This window comes from Lepidothrix coronata, unplaced genomic scaffold, assembly GCF_001604755.1.
Source record: "Lepidothrix coronata isolate B3197 unplaced genomic scaffold, Lepidothrix_coronata-1.0 Scaffold15, whole genome shotgun sequence".
NCBI lineage: Eukaryota > Metazoa > Chordata > Aves > Passeriformes > Pipridae > Lepidothrix > Lepidothrix coronata.
Genome location: NW_016690195.1, coordinates 406,330 through 418,562, shown reverse-complemented (window position 1 = coordinate 418,562; position 12,233 = coordinate 406,330). Strand labels below are relative to the sequence as shown.

Genomic DNA, 12,233 nt, shown 5'->3' with positions numbered 1-12,233 from the left:
ATACCACAAGCAGCATTGCTGTAAATAATAGTAAACAATCCAGGCACCCAGTACTGAGGCTCATGGTCTCAAGATGTGAGTCAATAGCTCCTCACACATGAAAAAGGAGGGATCCAGTGAAGGCAGAAGAAGGGTTTTACCATGCACTGTGGTCTCAGGCCTACAACTCTCTCCAACCCCTGTTCTCAGCATTGAACCCCTCATCAAAGGGTGTGGGATGATAGAGTTAAATCTAAAGGGGATTCACAATTTTAAGGTAAAAAGCAGCTACAACTCCCTGGATGGACTGAGGTCAACATGCTCCCCAGTACAACAATAAACATCTGCTCAGAGAAACAGAACAGAGTGTGGAATGGAGACTACGTGGCCCCCCTCCATTCTAATCTCAGCATAATGGGAGAACACTGCAGTACTAAGACTGTACAGTACCTGTCTGATAAGGGAGAATCAAGATGTTCTGCTGCTGAAGCCAACCACCATGTTGAATCCCCTTCTCGGGTGCCAAACCACAACCACCCGCCCTCTCCCATTAGGTACACCAATCAGAAATAAAAAGTATTTATGACAAGAGCCACTCAAACTCCACCCAAACATAAAGAAAATAGTATAAAAGTAAGTTGGGGATAAGTGGAAAGTGGGAAAAGACCTCCACCAAAACTGCTGGGATCAGTCAACGGGCTGAGTCTATCTTCTCCACCCCCAGAGGGACGTCTTGGGTGAGAAATATGCTCTACACGCGTTAAATGCTGCATTTAGGACTAGAGCTTTTGCTTTTGCTTATCCCACAGCATATTATTTAGATTGCTTCGTATCAGAGCTTGTGCTTGCTTAATATGCGTATCAGTACATTGCTTTAAAACATATTTTTGCAGTAGACACTATCACCAACAACCTTCAAACCTTATTAATCTGCCACAACTTGTATTAATAAAAAGTGTTATTCCGTAAACTGTTAAAGTGAGTCCTTGCAGTTGCTGGTGGCGGATAACACCTTGGCAGGACCCGTTGAGGGGTCCTGGCTCTGTTGAGTTCCCCCTACCAAGGGAGGTCAAAGTACTCTCTGATCTTGCTAAGCCGTTGGTGAAGGGTCTCCTTACGAGACACTGACAGACTGTCGGACACCAAGGTCTCAACTTTCCTGGGGGACTGATGAGCAAAAATCTGAACTCCCACCCTTCACATGACAAAGGGGTACTCAAGTGCCTCCAGAATGACAGCCTTTTCTTCCAGTAGGTCAGTGACCACCCAAGATGTTGGCAACTCAAAGGTAAATCCTCTGACACACATTAAAGTTAACTTTTCTTCTCTTGGCCTTTTGTTTATCTAGCTGAATTTCCTAATCCACTTCACCACGGAGAAAAAAAAAAAAAGGAGGGTCAACACCAGGGGGAAAACAGATTGGCCAAGACTGGGGCCAGACTGCTTCTTTCAGCAGCAGGCCTGGCTTAATATAATGGTGAGCCTACAGCAACAGCACACACCTTCAACAACTTCAAGACATGTATTATCCCTGCTTTATACATAACAGGCTGGAACTATTTTCATATTATCTAAGTGCAAAACTCCTATCACCTTCCATAAGAGCACAATTGGACCAAATGTTGACAGTTAAACAAAAAAAACCATGACTTGAACATAAAAACTAGGAAAAAGTCTGCCAATACATCATCTTCATATTTATGTTATTTCAGTTTTGCTGCAACAAACAGTACAAAAAAACCAGAGACTGCTCCTTTTTCAAGGAGACATTTCAGGCAGGCTGCATTCTGGAGTTGGTTCTGCTTGTCAGTATTTCTTTAAAATTAAAGGGCAGAGTCACCCATCAGGGTAAAAAAAGTGAATTTTAAAACACATGCAAAAAATATGAATTCTTTGATACTTTACGGTCAAACATCTGCTAAACTACTGCTTTCCTTCAATTATGGGATTCTCAAAGCAACAATTATATCTATTTTCCTCAGAATTTGAGGGATATAATCAGAACTACCAGAAATCAACACAGTCTCTCTCTATATATCTTTATGTTTTGCCAATGTTGGAACAAATGAGACAAGGACACTGACTAAATATGGTAAATCTCCAGTTTGCCAGCACCCAGCACTTTCTAACATTCAATACTGTTTGTTACCTAGGAATCCATTTCTTCGAGGTGGTGACCATTTTCAGTCTCTGCTGGCTTCTGGAAATCCAGGTCACTCTGTGTTTCATTTTTCTTCTCTCCCTGTCACTAAGACAGGCAGTAAAGTTACTCCCTCATTGTAAGGAGATCAAAGTAACTGAAAACTTTATTTTTGACCTAACACCTTCATATCTGGGAATACACTGAGAGCGAGAATGTTGGGGAGTTTCCCTCTTCAATAGAAAATCTAACCTTTTCTGTACTGTCCTTTTTTTGCTGTAAATCAGATGGAATCTGGAAACTTGACATCCTGGCATGTTGCCCAGTCATGAAGAAGAAAGTAGAACTTTATCCACAAGATCACAAGGTACTGAAAAGCCTTCTGCATATCATCCAACTGTTTCATATCTGAGCTAAAGTGGGAAAACCTCATAAAATCAAATAAATGAGGAAAGCTCTGCCCACATCCCAATAGGCTTTCAACTCCATAGGAATGGGTGAGAGAAGACCTGCAGGAAGAGACACTCCTGGTATAATGAAGTCAGTTCTGGCTTGGACTTCAAGGCTAAAATACAGATACTGATACTATTTAGGTCTTCCTATTCCTGCACTGAAGGATTTTTTCCCACACTCACATGGTGTATGCAGAAATGGAAAGTAAGCAACTCCAGCATGCGCTCTGGCCATTGGGTCACTCTCAGGAAACACTGGTTTGAATTTCCAGGGACAGAAGGGAAAATAAACCCTGAATTTCAAGCATCCAAAACCAGGTTTCTAAATTGCTATTAGGCTATTGCCATGATAATGAAAAGCCCCTCAGAGCATTAGCTCTGAAGGGCTCTGCTGAGCTCCAGGAGGAGCTGAGGGCACCAAGGACCACCAAGTCCAGCACCATGTTTTAAGTTTCTGCCAATGTGGTTTTCTCAGCTTATCCGGTCACAAGCCTGGGTAAAAATCATGGGAAGGGAGGAATACAGGACATAACCGAGAAAATGAGAAAACCGGAAACGGTCTCCTGTACCTCCTGCTGGGATGGGGGAGTCATCCTCTCTCATCTTAACCTCACCCCTCCACCTTAAAAGACAAGAAGTCCAGCCAGTGCTGTCCTCTGGTGCTAAGTAGGCATCAGTAATGTCACAGAAGGGATCTGTTTGGACTATACAGAGTAAGTGGTTTGTAAACTGAGAGGTCTGAAACATATCTTGATAGGAACACTGATTTAAAATATGCAATAAGTATCAGGTTAATACTAAACAACTTCAGGGATGATCTGCATAGTCCACTTTAGAGGCAGCTGTGAAGGAACCCAGGAACCATCATAGAGCCAACATCTGATGGACAGTCCTTGGCCTTTAACATATCCCTCTGCCAAAGCTCAGCACAGCAGCAGATCTCCCCACTTTGATCTCATGCAGCAACAGCAGTTAAGTTGCACTATTCTGATTACTGGAACACTCACATTCCTGCAGCTTCTTGGCTAAAACAAGACATATCAGAACTGCTGATAGACTCTCACTGAGGGAAATTGTTCCAATATTTCTGATGGTATTTAGGGTGGCCTTCTATCCCTTTTTCTCAGGAATAAGGCACAGTGATAATCACTGGTTAGAGCAGAGGAAGCATTTCTGGGAACAAATATCTCAGAAGTGATAAGGCAGTGGTTTTAATGTGCAACTACACATTTTTTATTCCATGCTTGGGATGAGTGAGAGTTTTAGGACAGGCACTTTTCTGAGCAGCACACCCTCCAGCGCTGCTGCCCAGAGAGACTGGTGATGAGCGGTTCTCACCAGAAATTTCCATCAGCCAGGCGGACAGCCCAGAAATTGGAAGAACGAGAGCCAAGAGCTCACCAGGCACCAGCTACCCCACATAACCTTCTCAAGCACAAAAACCTGTCCCAGCTTGCACAGAACAAGATGAGACCAGCAGAAATCATAACAGCCAGAAACAGGATAGTCAGAAATCAGAAGGTAAGTAATTGAATCAAAATTATTCCAAGTGTGAGAAACTGCCCTCTCTTTCATGAGAGATCTCACTGCCATGAAGTCTTCTAGCACCAACATGTACATCTCTTCAGAAACATGGTAGATCTCAGAGGAAAGTAAAAATGTCAGAAAGAATAAATGTGGGCTTTTTAAACATTACTCAGTATAAACCAGCACTGGATAACAGAATCTTATCTTTCAAGGCATTACCAGCCACAGGTACTAGCCTGACCATTCAGTTGCCAGTATAAGAACCTTAGAGATGAAAAAGTAGGATATGATCAGCCTCTGTGAGCATTTTTAACATGTAAATTCAGTATCTCTCTAAAAGAGAAAAGGCAAATCTAGGAGTAAAACCAGGCAAGTGCAAATAACTACATGGTTAAGAAAGAGAAACAAAAAACAGACTTCTTGGGATGTGAAGATGTTTGCCAAGATTAAATTGCAGGTTATCTTGGAAGGTTCAGTAACACTTGCTCAACACCAAAAATGTCTTTCTAATTTTAGTTTCCTTTTTGGGAAGCTTGTAATAGGACTGGAAAGGATACAAAATAAGTTGTAGGCTTAAACTTTGCTGTAAATATTCTCCTATCAAAGCACTAAACCTTACACATATCATGGTACAAACAGATATTATTAATGGTTTTAGTTGTTTTGCATTTTAGGCATGTCTTTACCTCAATATAACATGAATACCTCAGACAAAATTTACAGTAGCAATTTTGCAAACCAAGTATGATTTATTTGAAACGTGTCTTAAATTATCCAGTTTTACTTGCATTTTGAAGAGCTATATAATTTTTCTAAACAAAACAGCTTTTATATATTGTTTCATTTCAAACAGAAAGCTCACTATCACAAAAATTTACAATTCGTAAAAAATTATGAGCATCATGTTATCTTTTATTTCCTAAACTAAATTTATTTTCTCATAAAGGAATATGAATGCTTTTGAAGTGGTCTAGGAATAAGTTTAGTGGTTTTTATGGAAAGAAGTCATAGAAGAAGGTTATCATCTGGCCTTTAAATAAAAATCCTGAGAAAGCCCCACATCAATATGTACAAAAAGAGAGCCTTATAAATCATTTTGTTGGTAGGCAAGCTAATTTTTGGGGGCTCAAAAGACCAGAATTTTGTTGAGCCCAGCTAATGGTCATTCTTGTTCCTCAAGCAACATATCGTACATTATCAACTAAAAGGCAACACACAGTTCAACAACAGGTAAATGACAAAGACTTTCCAAGGTGAGCATGAGAGGGGGAATGGAAGGAAAGGACACAGAGATACCAATGGCCATACATAGCAAGGAGCTGGAACTTCCCAAGCTCAGCACAAGATACTCCTCCTTTTCCTGCTGTCTTGTTTTTTACCCAAGTGAAGTAAAAAGGGTAAGGGCTGAGCTTGGCAAGATAGGGCATGGCAAGAAAAGAAGAAATCACATGTCAACTCAACACCCCACAGAAAACTTCTTTCCTATCAACCACAGTGGAGGACCACGTGGTTCAGCAGTGTTAAACAAAAGGGTATAGACATAATGGAGAAAGAGTTCAGGAATCAATTCTAATTCTACAAGCCAGTTTATAAATACAAACTGCATCATTCACAACCATGACATACAAAACAATCCCCCAGAAAAACAGCATCTTGTTTTGCAGAACTGTTACAGCAGAAAGAAAATCACAAGGGGTGTAATACAGTTTGGTGTTAAAAAGCAAGTGATATGTAATTCCAAAAGGAAGAATTACCTTCTGGAGGAGTTGCAACACTGTTCCCAAGTCCCAAAATAGCAATGCTCTGATTCCTTGGTTCCAGCATCATTGCAAACTCTTCTCCTCTTTCCCAGTGCGGTACTTTCACAGGTTCCAGATGCACATTTTCCAGCCCATCTTTCTGCAGGGCACTGAACATATATTTGATGGCTGCATCTAGGTTTTTTGAGCCACTGAGTCTAGGTCCTATGGTATCAGCAAAAACTGCTAATCTTTCATAGGATCTGTTCTGAGCCTTTCCATGAACAGCAAGATCAATAATAGCCTTAGCAATATCAGTATAGCCAGCTATCTCATTTTTAATGTCTTCAAATGATTTCGGGTAACTGCCATCTCTTCTTAAAGGTTTCCCAGCATACTGTGATAATAAGTTCATGAGAAATACTAGGAATAAGTACTTCATTTTTTTCTCTTTTTTCTTTTTCACAGATGGCCTGTTGGAGAGGCAAACAGAAAAAAATATTAAAAAAATTATACAGGTATCAGCAATACTTTTTGTTATTTGGATTGGCAGACAGAAATGAAAATAAATCAGTTTATCATGAAAATGCTTTGATCAGAACTAGCAGGAAAGTAAACTCAACTTGAAGACAGAATTATTGAAAGCAAATGAAAAAGATAATCAGACCACTGGACACAATCTTTGTTGTGGTATTTAGAAATATCCTTGGAATGCTGCATCTCTTTAAATTATCACATTCTTCACTGAATCAAAACCCAGGGCTGCTCCCATCCAGGAGGAGCTTTGTATCTCCTTTGTATTTGGAGCAGGAGTTGCCAGAATTGCCAAATCAAATGTCTTTCTTTACACAAAACATCCAGACAAAAACTTTTCCTAAACCATTCATGAATAAAAGTGCTTCTTAATCTTCACCTTCATCATCAGGAAAGTACTTTCGACTGACTAAAAAGATGTAAGAGTGACTTAGATCTAATGCCCCCAAGTGTCCTGGTTTCAGCTGGGATAGAGTTTGTTTTCTTCTTAGTAGCTGGTGCAGTGCTGTGTTTTGGATTTTATATGAGAATAATGTTGATAACACACTAATGTTTTGGATGTTGCTAAGTAGTGCTTACCCTAAGTCAAAGACTTTCTAGTGTCTCATGCTCTGCCAGTGAGGATCTGCACAAGAAGCTGGGAGGGAGCACAGCCAGAACAGCTGATTCAAACTGGCCAAATGGATATTCCATACCGTGTTCAGTACACAAACTGGGGGAATTGACTGGAAGGGAGTGATCACTGCCAGGGATGGGCTGGGCATTCTTCAGCAGGTGGTGAGTAATTGCATCACTTATTTTTCTTGGGTTTTATTTATTATTATTATCATAATTATTATTATAATACTTTACTTCTCTTCACCTATTAAATTGTTCTTATCTGAACCCATGAGTTTTTGTACTTCTTTCTCCTCCTTGTATGAATGAGGGGCGGGAGGGGGAGTGAGTGTGTATTGACATGGTATGTAGTTACCATCTGGGGTTAAACTAAGCCAGAATACTAAAAAAACTTTCTTTGTATCCTGCTTCCTCTTTCAGGGCTTTATCCCACAGGACTTTTATCAAGCAGATCCCTGAAGAGGTCAAAGTCTTCTCTCCTGAAGTCCAGTACTGTGATCTTGCTTTTTGGCCTGCTCTTAAGATCCTGAACTCCATTATCTCATGGACACTGCAGCCAAGGCTGCCTTTGACCTTCATACCACAACCACCCCTTCTTTGCTTGTCTGAAGTCCATGAGAGCACCTCTCCCTGCTGGCTTCTCTATACCCTGTGTCAGGCACCTCCTGGATTGCTTATAACCTGCTGTGATGAGCCTCCAGCAGACCTTGGGATGGTAAAGTATAGCATAAGCATCAGAACCTGTGAATGAGAAGCTACTTCTAGCTGTCAAGGCCTCATCTACTTGTTTTTGCTGATCAGGTGGCCTATAGCATACAGCTACTACAAAGTCACCCATACTGGTATGCTCTTTAATCCTTATCCATAAGCTCTCGGTTCATCATCCATACCCAGGCAGAACTCCAAGCACTACAGCTGTCCTCTCACATGGAAGGAAACTCCATCTCCTTTTCTTCCAAGTCTGTCCTTCCTAAAGGCCATATATCCATCCATTGCAGCATCTCAGTCATGTGAGCTATCCCTCCACATCTCCATGATCCCAGCAAGATCACAGCCCTACAACTGCACCAGGATCTTTAACTTCTTGTATGTATTCCCCATGTTGTGCATATTAGTGTACAGGCACTTAGAAGCAAAGACTCATCAATGGAAACAGAAGAGGCAACCCACAACATTTATGAGAGCTTCTGATCATCTCCCAAAAAGGGGGGATGACCCACCAGGCATGCATCTATAAGATACCATCTGAAACACTGCCTGTGCAACCCAGAAATAAGGCACAGAAAGAGTGAAAGTATGAAACCACATTTCTAGGATCCATAACCCACCCAAATTCAGAAACAAACAAACAAACAAAACCGCCCCAACACCCACAAAAAACACATACACAAACATTTTGGAGCCACCATCCTAGCTCATATGATAACCAGCACAAATTTCCAGCCTTCCATTGGCCTTTATGGGTCTTTTCACAAATAGCAATTTAACAATAGCTTTAGCAGTATAAGAACATTAAGCTATTCTCCTTAACTATTCAAATGTCCTCTAAAATTGAGATCAAGGAAGTAACAAGTTCTTCACAGTGTAGTGAAGAACTATCTCTGATTTCATCTGTGAATGACAAATCTATCACAGAGATTTCATCTCTCTCTGTGAGAAAGACAGGGCAAAGGTCTTAAACAACCAGGAGCAGAAGACTTGGGTTATCTCAGGACACTGCCTGAGAACTGCAAAATGCCATTTATAATCTGACTTACTGTTTATTTGTGGTTATACTACACAGAGGGTATCAGTGTATTTTTATTGCTATGCTCTGCACCTTCTCCATGTTCTTTCCCTTTGGACCAGTTAATTACAAGCTCATAGACATCCTCTGCTAGAGACATCAGTAATTTTCTCAGGATGACCGTGCTCATTTTCGCATGATGATTTTTGCCAAGTTCATCATGTACAAAGAAGCAAGCAAGATAATCTGATTTCTGCCATAAGAAATTCTTGCTGAATGGAGTAAGACAAAAACTTTGTAGAGTTAGTTTCAAAAACCTAAGGTTTGGTATTTTGTTTGTTTAAGGGTTTGCAAAATCTACCAGACAAAGCTGACACACTTAGCTGTTACACAGAAAACACAGGGGGATTGTTTAATTAGCACTGGCCACCTCAAAGATCTCCCAGTTGCCAACTTTATGCATTTTTTCAGTGAAGAAATGAAACTGCAGTTATCACATTTCCCTTAACTAAGAAATGCTTTCTTTGTTTTTTCTGGCCTCATTCAAAACCAGCAGCATCCTCACTCCAAAGGCTGCCCCAGAGGAGCTGCATTTAAGCACTGTACTTCTTCCAGGAACTTCCCACTGAACACTGAGAACAGACATGTTTCCACAGCTTTTGTGGATGTAACATACTTTTGCCTCACACAGCATTTTACTACCTGCCAATGCATTGTAACTTAATTCAAACCCTGGGCAAGGACACAAAAATGGGAACGTAATTTATTGTGCTTCCCTTGAATAGTCCAGCATAATCTGTTCAGAAGCAACTATCAGAAATAATTCCCTGCTAGGTAAAACAACATAATACTTGGACTGAAATACAGGAATCACTCTACTGCTATCTCAGGGAAAGATTGCACACCTGTTGTCCCAGCGTCTGCAACTTTATCACCCCCAGTGAATCATCTAGGAAAGGAGATTACTTGTTTTTGCATATCTAACTAGTTAAGACTCAAAAAATGAACATCATGGTGCCAGCCAAATAAATAAAAAATAATAGGACAGTCAAAATTGATCAATGTATTTAATTGTTCATGAAGCAGATAGGGGCCATCCAGCCATGGCAGTACATGGATCCATACTCAGAGGGAAGAGAATGGTCTGAATGTAGGCCATAGAAGAGAGAGATTTCATCCTACAAAATCCTAGCAGAACATTTCAAAGGGGTCTGGAGCAAGGAAGACACACCCTTGGTGGAGGAAAATTAAGTTAGGGAGCACCTAAACAAACTACATATATAAATCCATGGGGCCTCATGGTTTGCACCCACAAATACTGAGAGCTGGCTGATGTCATTGTGAGGCCACTCTCCATTATATTTATATATATTATATATGTCACTCCTATCTTCAAGAAGTAAGATGTAGGGAACTACAGATCAGTCAGCCTCACATCAAGCTCTGGCAAAGGAACAGGAGAAAAGTTCTGGAGATTATTTCCAAACATATGAAGGACAAGAAGATGACTCAGAATAATTAGCATGGATTTACCAAGGGGAAATTGTGCCTAATCAACACAATACCCTTCTAGGACAAAATTGCTGGCTTAGTAGAAGAGGGGAGAGCAGTGGGTATTGTTTCCCTTGACAATAGGAAGACAGTTGACAGTCTCCCTAAAGGTTTCAGGGAAGCTGATAAAGCATAGGCTGGAAGATATACTACATAGATATATATGTATATAACATAAATATATATGTATATATGTATATAACATAGACAGTGAAGTGGGTTGAAAATCGGCTGAACAACTGAGCTCAGAGGATTCTGATTACTTGTGTGACATCTAGTTGGCAAATAGTAGCCAGTGGTGTCCCCTAAAAGTCCATACTCAGTCCAGTACTCGTATATATCTCCATTAATGATCTGGATGCTTGGACAGACTGTGGCCTCAATAGACTTGTAGATGACAGGAAGGTAAGGAGAAGTGCCTGTGTACACAATGGTTGTGCTGCCACTCAGAGTGCATGAGAAAACAGGCAGGGGGGAACCTTAGGAAGTTCAACAAGTCCTGCATCTGAGGAGGACTAACCACCATGCCCTAAGACAGGCTAGGGACATCCAGCTGGAAAGGAGCTTGGTAGAGAATGAGTCAGCAAAGCAACTTCATGTTGGCAACGACCAACAGCCTTCTGGGCTGCGCATCAGAAGTGTTGCCAGCACATGGATGTTATCTTCCCCCTCTACTCAGTGTTTGTGAGACAACACCTGGAGCACTTGTTCATTTCTGGGCTTCCAAGTACAAGAGACATGGACATACCGGAGAGAGTGCAACAAAGGGCTGCAAAAGATTATTAAGGGACTGGAATGTCTATCCTATGAGAAGAGGCTGAGGAAACTGTGACTGTTCAGCTTGGAGAAGAAAAGACTCAGGGAGGTTTTCATCACTGGGTATAAATACCTGATGGGAGGGAACAAAGAAGACAGAACCAGGCTCTTTCCAGTGGTACCCACCAACAGAACAAGAGGCAATGGACAAAACCTGGAACATATGAAATTCCATCTGCACACAAGAATGCACTTTTTTTTTTTCCACTATGAGGGTGGTTAAACACTGGAAGAGGTTGCCCAGAGAGGTTGTGCAGTGTCCATAGGGGAGATATTCCAAACCTGCCTAGGCATGGGCCTGCACAACCTGCTGCAGCTGACCCTGCTTAAACAGGTAGTTAGGACTAGAGCTCAAAACATATCTTACAAATTAAATCTGAGATTCAGAATATGAAAGCAGGCCATAAATACAAGCTGAAAGGATTTTAAAAAACAAGGGAGAAAAGTTGCAGGTATGCAGAAGAAAAAGAGAAATTAAAGACAGGAAATTAGTCTTTTCCAGCTCAAATGAGTATGAAAGAGAACAAAATGTACTATACTACATATACATATTAATGGCCAGTCTTCGCGAGCGAAGATTTGGGAAAGGTCATTAACCCTTCGAGCCTGCGCAGTGGATTTTTTAGGTGAGACACAGCGTGCGCTGAACTGAGCCCACCCTTTAATCCTGAGGTTCATCTGCCGGGGCCAAGCACGCTTGGACAGTGGCAGTGAGGGTCTCAGAACATAGGTTTGTTTAGAGTGACCTTCTCTTAGATGGATTGCCACACAGGGCTGACGAGCTCCATCTGCCCGGGGATCGAACCCGGGTCGCAGTGGTGAGAGTCCTGCACCTTAACCACTAGACCACCAGAGGCCCCATACATATTATATATGTACTATACTACAATACTATGCTGGTAGTGCAGAGAATGTCATAAGATACATTTAAGAGTAGCTACTTTAAGGATGCTCCTACCTACTGTCTGGTCCATTTGTCTGTTGCTAACTGCTGTCTTTGATGCTAAAGGGCAAGATCATTGGGCTCTTCATCTTTTAATGATGCCCTTATAGAAAAGAGGTTTAGCACACCCAATCTGTAACTAGGCTAACTGGTGCTACCACCACTAAAATCATTACAGTATAAATTACTTAAATGTTACAGATGGAAA

The 12,233-nt window shown here is 41.1% G+C and overlaps 1 protein-coding gene across 2 annotated transcripts in view; it reads right to left on the bottom strand.

The window, feature by feature from the left end:
• The window catches only part of CPQ (carboxypeptidase Q), a 162,683-nt gene that overhangs the window by 136,687 nt on the left and 13,763 nt on the right, over positions 1-12,233 (bottom strand). For both annotated transcript variants that reach the window (XM_017806518.1, XM_017806519.1), the window contains exon 2: positions 5,853-6,310. In XM_017806518.1, the coding sequence (XP_017662007.1) occupies positions 5,853-6,279 (427 nt within the window). In that variant the 5' untranslated portion in view covers positions 6,280-6,310. The remainder of the gene's footprint in view (positions 1-5,852; positions 6,311-12,233) is intronic.